At 35.7% G+C, this 17,361-nt stretch overlaps 1 protein-coding gene across 1 annotated transcript in view; it reads left to right on the top strand.

The window, feature by feature from the left end:
• TTLL4 (tubulin tyrosine ligase like 4) overlaps nt 1–17,361 on the top strand; it is a 1,780,839-nt gene that overhangs the window by 229,816 nt on the left and 1,533,662 nt on the right. The window contains exons 8-9 of the mRNA XM_044073711.1: nt 9,960–10,106; nt 10,242–10,299. Of these exons, the coding sequence (XP_043929646.1) occupies nt 9,960–10,106; nt 10,242–10,299 (205 nt within the window). The remainder of the gene's footprint in view (nt 1–9,959; nt 10,107–10,241; nt 10,300–17,361) is intronic.

Raw genomic sequence — 17,361 nt, 5'->3', positions numbered from 1 at the left:
ATTTCAGCATTCCAAGACCATGAAGTTGAAAATGCAGACTGCCAAAAGTGCATAAGAGCAAATTCAAATATCTGGAATCCGTGCTTATGCATTTCTGGTAAGTTACATGAAGTGTTTGGCTGGTATGGTGTTTGAAATTGAAGGTGAGTGAGTGAGTGTATGTGTGTGTTTTTGTAAGATGTATGTATGGGTAAGGATAGGGAGGTGTAAGTATGAGTGTGAGTGTTGGATTTGTTGGTGCTTGTGTATGGGTAATGTTTATTTGTGTGTGAGTGAGTGTAGAATGCCGTGGTGTGATTTTTGTTTTCATTATGTGTGATCTTGGAGTTGGTATATATAAGTAGGGGGTGTGGGGGGTTTGCCCCCCTGCTTACATGTAGTGTAGGGTTGTGTGGTTTGTGTGCTGTGGGTAGAATGGTGTGTGTGTTATGTAGTGTCTGGTGTATGTATGTTCGTGATTATGTGATTTGTGATTGTCGGTTTCAGGATTGTGAATGGTTCAGCTTCATAGTTTCAAAATGCTGAAATTCGAGATTTCTGTATTTTGAGAATATGACATGAAACCTTCAGACCATATAGCTATATGGATAGAGGGATACATAAAAAATAGGAAAGGTGTTAAAAGACAATGAAAAAGACTTAAAGACAACAGAAAAGAATAAAGAATAAATAAATAAAAAAGAATAAAAAATATTAGAATAATTATAAATGGATGGCTAAGTGAAGAAATCAAAATAGGATGTGGAAAAAAACAAGGATGCCCAGTGAGTAGTATCATATTTGCTTTAGTAATGAATGTAATTGTCAGTAAAATAACTAGGATACTTAGATATGGCAGAATACAAGATAAAGAAAGAAATACTATAACCAATAATATTTACATATGCAGATGACATAGTATTAATCACTAAAAACAAAGAAGGGATAGAGGAGACAATCAAGAAATTAAAGAAAGAGTTAAAGAATTAAAGACAATTGGATTATGTATAAATAGAAAAGGTAAAGGATTTGGATTCATGAGTAATACAGGAGAGATGCTGTTTAACAGAGAGACTATAAATATACTAGGAACAGTACTTGGAAAAATGGACTATATTAAAAAACAATGGGAGAAAATTATTCAGGAATTAAAATACATGTATATTTTGGAAATCTTATAAGTTAGCATATAAGAAAAAAGTGTACTTAATAAATTCTATCCTAATAGGTAAGTTAGCATGTGTAGCAAGTACATATGTGATACCAAATAATTATGAAAAAGAAATAATGTCTATAATATTTTCATTCATATGAGGATCCAAATTGAATCCACTGAACATGGGAATTTTGTATGTAAAGTGTAAGGGAAGAAGGATAATTGGGGTCGATAAACCCAATTGTTCATTCAATTTTATTGAACCTGTATAAGGCTTAAACAGAATAAGAATCTGACAGGACATATGTTGTGTGATAAATATAAGCACTTTGGGGAAAAAATGGAGATAGGAGAAAAGATAGAAAACTGATATAATTGAAGAAAAGAAATCTCAAAACAATATATTTTATGGAAATAAAAAGTGAATACAATTAAAAAAAATAGAAAAGAATGGCATTTTTATGAAGGAACACTATTTCATTTTTCCTTGGAAGCATTTAGAATTTAAAAAGAAGAAAGCTATTAGAATGAGATTCATATGATGTAAAAAGATACATGAAAGTAAAGATTTTCTGTGGAGATTATCAATAGGTAAATTATCTGTCAAGTCTAATATGCCTCATAAAAGTAAACAAGAAAGGACATGTGTTCATTGTAGAGAACTTAAAAAAAATGGAACTTTTTAAAAATGTATTAGAATAAAGAAGTTATGGGGAGAAATATTTAAAAATAAAATGTTGAATGGTTTGGATAAGAGAGAACATATAAATATGGACATGTTCAAGTATGGATATTATGAAAAAATAAGACAAGAAGTAAAGAAAATTGATAGAATAATATTTTATATTCTATGGACAATATAGATGGAAAGATTTAGTGCAGTTAAATTTAAGGGGAAATGGATACTAGGATCGTAAAGAAAATACATTATTGGCTTTGGAAAAAAAAGGTGGTGGAGTGTTTAATAATACAAAACTGCTTTATATTGTATAAAGGAATAAATAATAACTGTAAATAATGTAAATAATGTACATAACATTAAACATGTAAATAATGTATGATTATCAGTAAAGAACCCCTACTCGTCATTACTGGAAGTGGATGCCATTTTACAGGAGCACTTCCTGTTTCTGTTCTAGGCACAGAGGCAGCCCAGAGAAACAGAGAGGCAGATGCAGAGAGAAGACAAACACTGAGACTGGAGAATGTGTGCAGGATTCTCAGGAGATGTTTCAAAGAAATCTGATAGAAATGAGTCAGCAAATGATGGATGTATAACTACAACCCTCCAGTTTGGGGGGGGGGGTTGTGGGGTGATTTACTTAAAGAAATGGTGGTGCAGAGTGAGCTAGAAAATGAAGGAGATGTTTACTGGGGGATATTATAGAGAAAATACAAAAGGAGGATACAGACACAATTCTGAAGAATAGTGCTAAGGTGGGAAAGAAAACATATGCAGAGAAAGTAAAAGAAGGCAAAAGGGGACCAGCAGAAAAGAAGGCAGATGAAAATGAAAAATGGAAGTACGCAGTAAAGATTCAAAGTAAAGAAGGCAAAGAAATGGACAGATATGAAGTATGGGACAATTTAATAGCTCATGTGTGTAAAAGAACATTGAGTTCTTTGAGACTGTCACCAAGGCCCTGGATGAGGGAAAGTCAGTACATACAACTTATCTTGACCTGGCCAAGGCCTTTGACACAATCCTCCATTCAGACATTATCGAAAAGCTAACACAACTTGGTGTTAATCCCTATCTAGCCAGATGGGTGGCCAACTGGCTCACAGATAGGACCCACAAGATCAAAACAGGTACTGCCACAGTAGACCTGTCACTAGAGGTGTTCCCCAGGGATCTGTCCTGGGACCCCTACTGTTTGGCATATACTTCTCAGAGGTACAGGCAAAGACAAAGGGCCTGTGGCTGACCAAGTTTGAGGATGACTGTAAGTTGGGTGCTGTCATTGACTCCCCAGTTGGTGTTAACATACTGCAAGAGGGAATCACAGCTGCAAATAACTGGTGCCAAAGTCATGGCCTTAAGTTAAAAGCAAAAACTGTATTATCGTACCATTCGGCAAAAACATGACCCCTACTGATTACCACATCAACAGCAACCCCCTAAGCACACAACCTGTGGTGACAGACCTGGGTACTCACGTTGACAACAATCTCACATTCGACCATCATGTGGCGACGGTGGTCAGAAAAGCCTTTTACTTGGTTGATCTCATAAGTAAAGGGATTACATCCAGAAAAAAGGAGGTTATTACCTCTCGGTACTCCTCCCTTATTAGACCTATAATTGAGTATAATGACCCATTTGGTATGTACGTCTCCAAACACCTGCACCAACTGGAAAGGTCACAGAAATACCTTACAAAGAGAATCCGTGGCCTGCAAGATCTATCCTATGCGGACAAGCTTAAATCACTATCACCCTACTCGGTATCATACAGATTTCTCATAGCTGATCTGTGCCTTGCCTACAAGGTAATATCGGACCTTGTCCTACTAGAGATGCTCCATATCTGTAAGTCTAACTCCTCATGCATTACCCACTTGATAGACCTAAATCTAATATGCGACATCAACAAAACCTGCTGGAGAGACAGGTTCTTCTCCCAGAGGCTGCCCCGTCTCTGGAATAGACTTCCCATACATGTCAAACAGAGTACCTCACTGACCCTCTTCAAAAGCAACCTTGATGAGTGGATGGGAAACCATAAATTTGTCCCAGGGGTTCCCACCTTTTTCCCTCATTGACAGGGGTGACAGGTGCTGACTGAGGTTTCTTTTTTGGGAATAAGCTAGGCTTATAAGGGCCTTAGGGCCATTAGCCTAATAACCTGCTATGATCCTATGATGAGGTAAGAATCATTTAGTCTTATTAACAAAAGACATTTTGTGTCATTATATTTGAGACTGTTTTTTCAATGGAAAATTTTCTTGGAGAATATGAAAAAAAAAAAAAGACTGTAACCCATGGAATCTTTATGTAATAAAAGCATTTAACAGGGAAACAAAAAATAAAATTCATGTACAATTTCGAACACACTTGGAAAGAGCAACTTTGAATGGACATTTAAAAACTTGATGCAAAAACATATTGGCTATTGCAACAGTTTATGAAAAAGGGTTTATAGACTAGTGATTGGGATTGTAATATTGTGATAAAAATAGAAAGAGAAAAAATATACATATATCAAGCATAAATGTGGAGGGAAATAGGAAAGTCATTAAATACTGGGGACAACCCAAAACATATTTTTTGTGGAAAAGAAGGATATTTGATAAGTATCTATGACAAAAAAGTGTCATATTTGTGGAGAAATCAGATATGATGCAACAAATGTCAACTGAAATGTTATGTAAATGTAATAAAATTGGATATTTATGAATAGGTTGCAAAAATGAAAGTAAGAGTAACGAAAAAGTAAGAGAAGAAAATGAACAAAGAGAAGAAATTTTAGTAGTAGTAGAAATAGAAAAAAAATTAAGATGAGAAAAATAATAAAGAGGACATAGAAGAAGATTCTGTAATAAGTGATGAAGACATATATTGGGAGGTAGTAAAAGAAAAAAATAATTCTATTAGTAAAAGGGTAAAAGACAGAAAAAGAAAATTTAAAAGGATAAGTACAAAAGAAAAAAGAAAGGAAATGGGTGAAAAGAATGTATACAGCTAATGATTGTGGGTTGGTATTATGGTTAAGATGTCTGACTCACAGACACAAGGTACAGTATTTGATTATCACTTTTGGGAGGGAAACTGGCTAGGATTAAAATGGTCTATTAAGAAAGTTAGCTTAGTACCTACTTATGAACTTATAAAACCATGCATCTGAGGAAAGTGGAAAATTAAAAATTTAAAGTGTTTTCTGTAAATGTGAATAGTATTAAGACTACAGTAAGAAGAATGGGGATTTTTGAGTGATGTAATACATGTGGATATAGAGGAAATTATATTAGAAGACATATTTAAACAAATGAAGAATGACTACAAACAGAAAAACTATGAAGAGGAAAGATAATCTGGAATTTGAGAAATGACAGATGCTCTGGAATAGCAGTATTCTGTAGAAATATAGTAAAGATATTAACTCATTCCCTCCAGTACAGCTTTTTGGAGTGTGTACCTTGAACTCCCAGTGGGTGTAGTTTGAGCTTTAAAAAATGAAGTTATCGCCTTACAGTTCTAACAAATACTCATTGACAGAGGTCAAATATCAATACAGTTTTGTTTGCCATTGTGCATGCTTCAAGATAAAATCTTTTCATACCTTGTATGTAGCATAATTTTGGAATTATTAATGCAAATATGAAATAGCAACACTTGCCATCTAGAGTCATCAGTAGGAGGTAACTGCAGATGCACTTGAAGGCATCAGTTGGATGTAATGAGTTAAATATAACTGTAGCTAAAATGGAAAGATTGACCATTGTATATTTGAAATGGAAAGAACAAGTATATAGAATTATAACATTATATGTTTATACTAATTGTAAAGAAAGGAAAAGCTTATTTCATCAAATTTTAGGCCATGTATTGATAAATATGAATATTATAATAACAGGAGACTTTCATTGTGATTTAAGAGGCAAGCATAAAAAAGAAAAGAAATTATATAAGTAAAATGTTAGCAGTTATAAGATGTGTTAAGTTAAAACTCTGGGACAGGTTTAGTTATAGCAGAAGAGGAAGTAGCTGAAACAGGATTTTCTGATCATCTTGCCATATGGCTAGAGATAAAGGAAAACAATGAAAATATACAAATAGGCAAAGAAATAAAAAGGATAAATTTGAAAGCATGGAATGAAGAAGGGAAGAGATTCATTTAGTTATGGCAAGATCATATTACTATGAAAACATTTTATAAAAATGTATCTAAATAGTGGATGATATTTAAGAAAATATATATGTGTATATATATATATATATATATATATATATATATATATATATATATATATATATATATATATATATATATATATATATATATATATATATATATATTGTTTGTCTTTCAGCTTTTTCCCGGTAAGGGGTTGCCACAGCAGAACTCCGGTCCGCTAATGATTGGCAGTAGATTTTTATGAAACGCCGAGGTGCCAGCTTGACGCCCAACCTTCAACGAAGGCACGCCCATTTATGCACGCATGTCTTTTGAATGCTATCCAACCGCGGGGAGGACATGCAGACTCCACACAGAAGGCACTCCCAAGCCAAGCCGAGAATCGAACGGGAGAATCTCTTGCTGTGAGGTAACAATGCTACTGCCGTACCCCCGTGGCATCTATATATATACATACATATATATATATATATATATATATATATATATATATATATTTTTTTTTTTTTTTACAACGGCATTAAGACGTGAGAAATGGAGAGAGTGAAAAATAAAAAAGAACATATAATGATACATTGCAATATTTAGAAAGTAATGATAGAAAGTACTTTGACAAAGAAAAAGAATTATATGAAAGAAATAAAGAAAAAATAAAATAATTGTTATATAAAGAAAGATAAGTTTTACAAGGAAAAAGAGAAGTATCAAGTTACTTAACTCATTTTGTCCAATGGAGCTCTAGAAGTTTGCATTGTAACTTTCAATGGGCAGAGCCTAAACTTTTTGATATAATCAAATTATGTTCTCCCATTTCAAACAAATGTTCATATCTCTGGAACCATACAGGTTACTAAAGAAGTGTAAATTGCAAACTCTTTAGCACAAACTGTTTTTACACAGGTGGTATTCGTTTGATTCTAGAGCGTAATCTAAATTTTATAAGTCACAGTAAACACAGTAACTATTAAGTTTGTAATAGTTTGTGAACAACTTACAATATCTCAGCAATCACTCAAGTTACCCACATACTGTTAGCAGTATTTTGTCCATCCAACTGAGAGCTTTCATTTGAGGATAAGCAGGTCTATTTGTGCTACTTGGTTGTCAAGAAATTTAGAAAAATATGACATTTATGACTATATATAATATGAACAACAATTAATATCCATTTTCCAGCAGTAGACAGAGGTCAAATATCAGTATAGTTGTGTTTACCATTCTGTAAGCTTTAAGATGAAATATTTTAATACTTTGTATGTAGCATGGGTTTGAAATCATTAATGCAAATATAACAAGCAATAATTGACACCTTGAGGCATCAGTAGGATATAACTGCAGAAACATATGGAGATGTCACTTGGCTGTAGTGAGTTAAGCAGATTATTAAAGGAAGATGGCAGAGATAAAAAATGTAAAAGGAGAAATAGAAAGAACTCAGAAAAAGATTATGAATAGTGTAGTACAATATGTACAAGAAATATTTAAAGAAAAAAGAAGGCAATGAAAAAACATAGAAAGTAAAAAAAGTTAACAGTAAAAGAGAATAAAGAGTTGGGAAAGAAGATTTCTGTAAATGAACTAGATAAAGTATTAGGACACATAAATATAGATTTGGCTGCAGGAACCACTGGCATAGGTTATGAAATGCAAAAAAAAAATTAAGGAATTTGCAAACAAAATTTAAAAATGTTTGAATGAATGGTTAAATGAAGGTTTTATGTATAAAGAATTATGTAGTGGAATAATTACATTTGTATGGCAGAAGGAAGATAGAAGATAATTAAAAAACTGAAAACTGACAGTAATGAATGGTAATGATTATAAGATCTTTATGAAAATAATACAAAAGAGATTTGAAACTAAAACAGAAAATATTATGGAAGATAATACATATATAGTACAAAGAGAAAAGGTTGTCAAGAATTATTAATGATAGAGAATTGTGGATGATATTACGAAGAGAAAAAAAAGAAGCAAAAATCTTGATAGGAGACCTTAATAAGGAATTTGATACACTTGGGCATGAAATCTTATGGTTAATAATTTAAGAATATAATATAAGTGAGCAAGTTATGCAATTACATATTTCACAATGAATGAAATGTATGTGTTAGGTATAAAATTTGTGAATAAAGATGTAAGTAGAATTCAACAGAAAAACAAACAAACAGTGGAATAAATAAAATAAACATGTCTTTTCTGGAGAACATATAAATTAGCTTTCAAAAAAAGGCTTATTTGATAAATTCAGTACCGATGGGAAAATAGCATACTCAGCAAGTGTATTTATGTTGCCAATAGTATTTGAAAAGAATTATTACCGATAAGTTTTTTTTTTTATGTATATGAGGTCTATATTAAACCCAGTAAAAAGATAAGTTTTGTATGTAAATAAACAGGAAAGAGATTTATGGTTAATTAATTCAGTACTGTTTGCTGTTTCATTAAATGTGTACAAAGTGTTAAAGAAATGAAAAAGTTGAGAAATTGGTATTGAAATTATATGAATATAAATACGATTAATTTGGGGTAAAAGGTTGTCAAGAATTATTAATGATAGAGAATTGTGGATGATAAAAGAGAAAGTGTATAAATGAAATAAAATATTATGATGAAAAATATTTTTGTGAAAAATAAAAATTGATCATATAGAAAAAGATAGAAAAGTATGGTATAAAAATGTAATGATAAAACATTACTATGTAAAACCATAAGAAAATCAAACAGCTAAAAAAAATAAAGCTATAAAAATAAGATAATTGTGTAATCAGAAAGTAGAATGTCAACATCTTTGTGGAAACTGATAATAGATAAATTGCCAGTAAAAGGAAATATGCCATATTAAAAGAAAAGTGATAGAATATGTTTATATTATCAAGAGGAAAAAAAACTACAGAACATGTGGTTTTGAAATGTAAAAGTGTAAAAAAGTTATGAGGAAATCTATATAAAGAAGATTTTTTTCAAAGTTATAAAAGAAGTGGATAAAATAAACACTGGTATTATAAGAATAGAAGTAAACAATATGTTAAAAGAATAGATAAAAAGTTATTTTAGATCAGATAGGTTCTATGGAATGAAAGAATAAATTAAATTATGTTTAATGGTAAATGGATTTTAGCAACAATAGTAAGTAAAATCAGATGATGGTTATTGAAAAAGGAGTGGCTATCTAATATGGATGAAAATTTAGTATGATTGTAAAGGAAATTATGAATGCATAAACAGATTTGCATATATATATATATATATATATATATATATATATATATAGATATATATATATATTTTTTTTTTTTTTACATTTTTAAATATGTAAATATGCTGGAAATAAGTTTTTTATATAAATAAAGGGCCCCCTACTCTTTTCAATAGGTACTGTGGGATCCTTTGCATTCACCTGAGATACTACCAACTCAAGCAGATGAGGCATCAGTTTAATGTCTCATATGGACAGCACACTCAGGAGTGCAACACCTCCCTTATGCTGTTCTGCACTGTCAGCAATCGGTTTACCTGATATAGGAATAAAACCCACAGTCTTCTGCAGCAAAGGCTAGTATGCTACTTCTTGTGCCACTGACACTGTAATGAATGACAGGTATAAGTTTGATCCATTGCTAGATGATGGAGAACTGCCATCAGAGAAGCAGTGGCAGCCTGTCCAGTGGGCTTTGTGAGAGGAAACTTTGACCAGCACTGACTTAGAATCCTTACCTTCTTCCATCTGTCCTACATTGAGTATCATGCAAAAGACTGTCCTACTAATCCTTGTGTTAGCCAACCTCCAAAGCCATCACCATATTCCTAGTGATGTAAACCTCAGTTTTATAACACCTCACAGAATGGATGGCTTCAAACCTTAGTACCTGGACACTTCTTCGCATTAAGCATCTGTCCTAATCCATATAATCTGTGCTGGTATGAATTAAGTGAAGTGTTAGTATTTCTTCTCTTTTCTCTAGCGTGGTGTGATTTTGAAGGAAGTATATCTAGAGATGCAGGTGGAGGGACAGACTACCAATATTGCAGACAGGGTGAAACTTATCAATATAGATACTTTAAATTTGGCTCAGTTTACTTTTTATGCAGTGGACACTGAGTGTGCTGAAGTACTGTTTGCAGCAAGCCTGGCATAGAAAGTCAGATGTCAGACTAACAGGACATTATTTTTTTCTGTATTATTTGATTTGTCAGTTTTTTCTTATTTGTTTTATTGATTCCGTTTTGTATTTGCCTCTGGCAAGGGTTATAGTTGTAAACGGTCCATCATCAAACTCATTTACCTCATTTGCAATGAGTTAGGTAAGTAAATAAATGAACGATAAAAGGAATACTATTTTGATCTTAAATTTCATATACTTCCACTTCAACAACTTCCTTTTAATACATTCAGAAAGGGTGGTGCAGCAGTCAGCATTGCTGCCTCACAGCAAGAGGTTCTCTGGTTTGATCCTCGGCTGGGGTGCCTTCTGTACGGAGTCTTCATGTCCTACCTGTGGTCGTGTGGGTTTCCCTTGGGTGCTCCGGTTTCCTCGCACATCCCAAAGACATGTTGTAGGTGGATTGGACACTCTAAATTGGCTCTAGGTATGAGTGTGTGTCTTCTGTGGAAGGTTGGGCGCCGGGCTGGCAACTTGACACCGTAAAAACTTCACTGCCAATCTTGAGCAGACAGGTGATCTGCTGTGGCAACCCCTAACTGGGAAAAGCCGAAAGAAGAAGAAGAAGAAGAAGAAAGGACCTCATAGGTCCAGCTCTGAGTGGGTGGTTAGCACCAGATTGTTTTTATCCAAGAGGAGAGGAGTGGTGGTCTTAACTGAGAAGTGAGCTTGGATTGCCAAGCCTGTAATGTTAGGTAGCCATTATCAGTGTGTGAGTGGGAGCACTCACATACATGGAGAAGGCATACTAGGCTGTTGTAGTGAAAAGAGTGCTCAAGTTAGCCACTGCAGGTGGGGTTAAGACCTAAAAATAGAACTATCATCACTGCTCATACCATCAGATGTGAGCAAGGGAGCAAACACCTCCATGGCTGTCTGGATGGCTACACACGTTGGTGAGCTCTTGCCTCCATCCCAGGAAAACACCAAGTGTAGGGGGAGCAAAAGCATTCAAGACCAGAAGGAAAAGTGTTGATGGTTGGCAGACAAGGAATGAAAATACTCAATTAGAAATACTAGGTACTATAGAAGACAATTTATTCTGATTCTTTGTATGGCATAATAAATAAACAATTTCTAGATACAGTAGTATCACTAGTAATATCTAATGTCACAGATACCATGCAGTCCTTTAACAGCTGTTACATTATATGCTGGTGTTTTATTTATTTTTTCACCATAATATGTACAAGTTCCACTCATCTAATATCTACAATTTTGTAACAAGATTGCTTACATAACATATTTTCTAGGATATATTGCTAGGAGTTGTGACATTAGTAAGATTTGTCTTACAATCCCATCTAGCGGTCATATTGATCAGCTTTTTTGGAGAAAGACACTTCTAAGCTTCGTGATTACTGTATGTAACTGATACCTGTCTTCCCTATCCAGCTAACATCTAGTATGTGTGGTCAGGGGTTGAACACCATTATAATGCCCCATTCCGTCTGATCTTCCATGGGAAGATCCAAAATTACATAACATCTAGTATGTGTGGTCAGGGGTTGAACACCATTATAATGCCCCATTCCATCTGATCTTCCATGGAAAGATCCAAAATGACATAGTGATCTGGACCTCAAGGCAGGATAGAACAGAACAGGCATGAACTACATCACATTTTGTAGGTCCCTACTACTTGATGTCAATCAGAGGTCAAAACAGCCTTGTACTCCCATTCCCTAAAAAGTAGAAAGACCACTAAGAAGCTACTTTATATTTCTACTATTTTGTCAGAGTACAGGCAAGTTATCTGGCAAGTCACTAGCATATCACTATAGTTTAGTGGTTAAGGTTTCTGTTTTGCAGGTCTGGCATTCACTCCTCAACTCTAATCACTGTTTGTATAGGGTCTGGATGTTCTACTTGTATATGTGTAGGTAGTTTTTTGATATTCTGCTTTTCTCTCTCTCTTCATAAAAACATGCTAGTTGACTGGCTACCCTAAGTTCACTACCTATGTATAGATAATTAGTTACATATCATCATTTTATTTATTAATTAATTTGTTTGTTTATTTCATTTGACATTTGTTTACCTGTCTGGGTCAAAAGAACCCATTTTCAGCGAAGGCCTGTGGAGAAAACTTCCTTAGTAGACAATTATGTACATACGTGTAACTATATATTTGTTTTATACAGTGAAATAGGTAGATAATCTTTATATGGAGCAACATACATCCAAGCATTTTAACTTCATATACAGAGTAATACATTCACATCCAGAAACAAACATAAAATTAAATTATTTTCTTTAGTCACATGGTGTGTAGGTATACACATTCTTAATGCATGTAATTCTATAGTTCTTCCTTGTCATATGATACAGAGATATGTTGTTGAGCAGCCATTACATTACAATAGATGGGGGGGAAGTTTAGGTAAGGTTAACCAGAAATTGAGCAAGAACATAGCCATGTATTGCTAAAATGTTGTTTTAGGGAGGATTTGAAGGTTTTCAGGTTAATAATTGTTCTTGTGGTGAGGGGGGGGTGAGCTCCAGACTTTAGCTACAGAGTAAGAATGTATGCTTTGTCCTGGTACTTTTGATGGATTGAAAATAGTTAGGAGTTGTTTTTCTTCATAACTAAGGGTTTTGTTGGGGGTGTAAGGATTTGCATGAATACAGTTTAAAAGAATGGCATACAGTCAGTTATGTCACCTAAATGTTAATATATGAATAGTTTAAAGTTTCTTTCAGGAAGTTAATCAGTGGGTCATGTGATCCTACACTCCTAGCTGTTGTTCAGTAAAGCTTTTTTTTCTGTCAGCAACTCTTCAGTTGTATCTCACTGCTCTGAGTGCAGATATGGTAAAATCTCAAAAACAACAGTGTGCATCTCCTTTAATGCTGTAAAAGAGAAAACTACTGGTGCACTTTACTCTGTTACTTTTGGAAAGGAGGAAAAGCCAGACAAGAGTTATGTCTTAAAAGTTTAAATCCATATATACTGAAACGCTAAAGAATATTATACAATGACCCCCATTAATATTCCAAAATGTGCACGCTTTGGCCAGCGTGCCCATTGTAAATCCTACAATATACCAACGGAAAAAAGGTCTGGACTTTTTTTCCACTGGTATAAAGTGTCCAAAACTTTTTTTTTTTAATAAATAAAAAAAACGGAGCAATGGAGACTTTCTTTTCTCCGTTGCTTCCATTTCAAAGCATTGATGTACTGGGTATGTGTAGGAACGCAAGTCCCATATGCATGCACAGTACATTAACACAAGGAAGCAGTATATCACCACCGGCAGAAGAACAGTAATGCGCTATTATACAAAGACATTATTTAAGAAACGTAAGTATTTTTTTCTTAAATAATGTCATTGTATAATAGCAATAACCGACTCCGTGGTTGTGGTATACTGAAATGTACCCACAGTTGGCTTTATTTAATCACTTGGGCATCACCCTCGTGATTAAACCACACCAACCATGGGTAAATCTTCAATATACCACACCACGTCGTTGGTTATTGCTTAAATCTATCACGTGTAATTCATTTAATTTTTCACTGGAAACTAAGGGGATCAGCAGTCAATAGATGTTTATGTGACTGAGCTTAAACACAGAGTGTAGGATTGCATTTGCTAATTCAGTTTATTGAATTATGAAAGAAAAAGTATGAGAAATCAGAAATGATCACTTAAGAGAAGGTTATTAAGGAAAGTAGATCTAACACTGGAAAAGTGTTTGATGTATGTGAGGCAAATAACCTTTCTAACCTGTAGTCTAAGTGCATGACTGAAGAGTAAGATGTGAACAATATAAGGGCTGTGAGTGGAAAGACATCAAAATAACAACAAAGTCTAAAAGTATTAAAATACTAAAATGGAAATGAGAATACTGATAACCACATGGTAGGTGAGATAGGGCTGGGCAAAAAAATGAGTAGGCAGAAACCATACCCAATGCAAGTATTGTGTCTACTGAGTATGAGACAGCACATTACAAAATATTTAATAAAATTTTTAAGCTCTGAAGGGGGGGGGGTCATAATATTTTTGCCAGAGTCTGTAAGAAATGGAATAAAGTGCTATAGCAAGATGCTGATGCTTAGAAGTAAAAGAACAATGTAAAGCTGAAATGCTGGTTGGTGTAACAAACATGCATACAGTTAACAATTAGTGTATAGTATTAGCACAGACAGTAAGCAGTGAAAAAGATGTGTACATTGAGTTCAGCTGCTACATTCTCATTGCAGCTCAGATAATACATTAGCACTACCCAAGCCAGTCTCAGGTGCAACAGTGACCTCATTAAATTTTGCTTTGGTTTACACTTACTGGAAGTATGACATTCTCCTAAGTAATGATTTACTTAAAAATGAAAACTGAAGCCCAGCTTCTTCTGGGGACCCAGTCTGAAGGGGTGAATTGAACAGGTGTTGGGGAAAGTGGAGTGTAATACTGAGGAGGGGCTCCAGAAAGTAAAGTTGTATAAAATCTTACCATCATGGTAGGTGTCCTTGCCTTCACCGCTGCAGTATTCCTTACTAATGGGGATTCCCTGCTGTGAAGCCCTCCATCCAGCCAGTTTACAAAAGTTTACTGTTGTTTTAAGGTACACTGAATGTCACCTGCACATTCCTTGCATAAGGTAGGGCATAAAGGTGACATTCAGGCATACCATCCTCAGAACAGATTGCCCCTGTAAGAACAGCAGTCCAAGGAAAACCAAGAAGAATCTGCACAGTCAGGAAGGGAAAAAGACCAGGGAGATGGAGGGAGGAAGGGAGTGAATATTGCAGCAGTGAAGGCAAGGACATCTACTGTTATGGTAAGATTTTACACAACTGTACTATGTCCTTACATTCACCGTTGCAGTATTCCTTACTAATGGGAGTGTGCAAAAGCTCAAGAAGAAACCTGGGAGGAAGAAGCAGCAATGCCCTCCAAGAAGCCATGAAGAATGGCAGCAGCAAAACCAGCTCTAGTTCTGGAGATACCATCCAACTGATAATGTTTGGTAAAGGTATGCACAGAAGTGCAGGTAGCAGCTTCAAGAATAGAATTAGCATCTAAGCCTTTGAAAAAAGCACCAGAAGAAGCCACATCTCTAGTGGAATGAGCCTTTATAGAAGAAGGAAGGCTCTCACCATTAAAAGTGTAACAAAAGGAAATAGCCTTTGAAATCCAAGTGGAAATAGTCTGCTTGGAAATAGCCAAACCTAAAGACCTAGGATGAAAGGAAACAAATAACTGGTCCGACTTCCTGATAGCTTTAGTTTTATCCAAATAAAATCTGAGCTGTCTATGCACATCTAAGGTATATAGCACCCTAGCACCCTCTCACTGTCAGATTGTGGAGAGGGAAAAAACTAGGCAAATTAATAGGCTGATTAAGTGACAACTCATTAACCACCTTGGGCATAAAAGAAGGATTAGTACGCAAGGACACTTTGTTCTCATGAAATATCAAAAAAGGTGGACAAGCTTGCAACTCAGGCACCCATCTGGCAGAAATAAGAGCTAACAAAAGAGCTATCTTCCAAGAACAATGTTGCAAGGAAGCTGAAACAGCAGGCTCAAAAGGAGCCTGAGTCAATTTTTCCAAAACAAAATTAAGATCCCATGGAGGAGGAACAGGCTTCCTGGGAGGTCTAATATTAAGGACACCTTTAAGAAACTGATTAGCCTCAAATCTAGAAGCTAACGGGGAAGTTAAAGGCAGACAAGCAGAAAGAGCTGATAAGTGGGCCTTAATAGAAGAATAGGCCAAACCAGCATTGAGCAACTCACACAGATAAGAAAGAACCAAAGGAACATCTACAGAAAGTGGGTCTAGGTCACAAGAAAGACACCAAATGGAAAACTGCTTCCATTTAGATAAGTAGGATTTCCTAGAAGTAGACTTCCTGGCCTCCTGCAGTTCCTGCAGCATGTCCTCAGAAAAAAGGTGTATATGAGGAATCAAAACCCTTTCACCCACAGTGTCAGTTGAAGCGTGGACAGGTGGGGATGGATGAGAGACACCTCGTCTTGTGTGAGGAGATCCACCCTGTGAGATAACATGTGATGATTGCTCCTGGCGAGATGCAGAAGTAGAGGGAACCAGTGCTGTCGTGGCCAAAAGGGAGTCACCAACAAGATTTTGGAATCATCCTGTTGACTCTTGAACAGGACTCTCAGAATGAGAGGAATGGGAGGGAATGCATAAAGAAACATCCTCTTCTAAGAAAATGGGAGGACATCCACCTCCATACCAGAGGACCTGGGATTCTGGCAGAAAACAGAGGAAGTTGTCTGTTCAGAGGGGAGGCAAAGAGATCTACTTGAGGAGTACTCCACTGGTAAACAATGTCCAGAACCACATCCCTGTGAAGCATCCATTCATGGGATTGAGTGAAGGACCTGCTCAGATAGCCCACCACAACATTCTGATCTGAAGGAATGTAAATTGCCTGAAGAGTCACATGATATTGGATTGCCAGATCCCATACCAGAAATGCCAGCTGGCAAAGAGAGTAGGATCTCGTACTCCCCTGTTTGTTGATATACCACATGACTGTGGTATCGTCTGTGACTATCTTGAGAGGCCCTGCAGAGAAGAGAGGATGAAAGGCCTGAAGAGCCAACATAAGAGCCCTCATCTCTTTGGTGTTGATGTGCTTCTTCCACTGATGAGGCGAACACACTCCCTGAACCCTCAGGGAACCAAATGTTGCTCCCCATCCCACATCTGAAGTGTCTGAGAACAGACCCTGAGAGGGAAGCAGAGGCTGAAATGGGAGCCCTGGATTCAGAGACAAGTGCTGAATCCACCACAAAAGTTCGACCTTGAGACATGGGAGAAGAGGAACAGGAAAGTCTAGAGGATGTGCATGCTGAAGCCACACCGACTTCAGAAACCACTGGAACTTCCTCATGTGGAGCCTGGCTAGAGGAAGCATCGGAATGGTGTAAGCCATGAACCCCAAAGCTCTCAGAAACTTCCTTGCTGAAATGAAGGCCAGGGGAAGAAGAGTTTGAAAGAAAGAAATGAGAGTTAATGCCTCTGGAGGAGGCAGGGATGCCAGCATTGGCACCGTTTGAAATTTGCAACTCAGAAAGACATGATCCTGAGAAGGAGTCAGGGAAGACTTTTTGAAGTTTATTGTGAAACCCAGGCACTGAAGAAGAGAAATGGTAACATGAAGATTTTGCAAAAGGACAGCTGGAGACACCCGAATCAGCAGGTCATCCAAATAAGGAAAGAT

Source organism: Protopterus annectens, chromosome 6.part0, assembly GCF_019279795.1.
Source record: "Protopterus annectens isolate FY-2018-M chromosome 6.part0, PAN1.0, whole genome shotgun sequence".
Lineage (NCBI taxonomy): Eukaryota > Metazoa > Chordata > Ceratodontiformes > Protopteridae > Protopterus > Protopterus annectens.
Note: the sequence above shows the minus strand (reverse complement) of the source record. Positions and strands in the feature narration are given on the sequence as shown.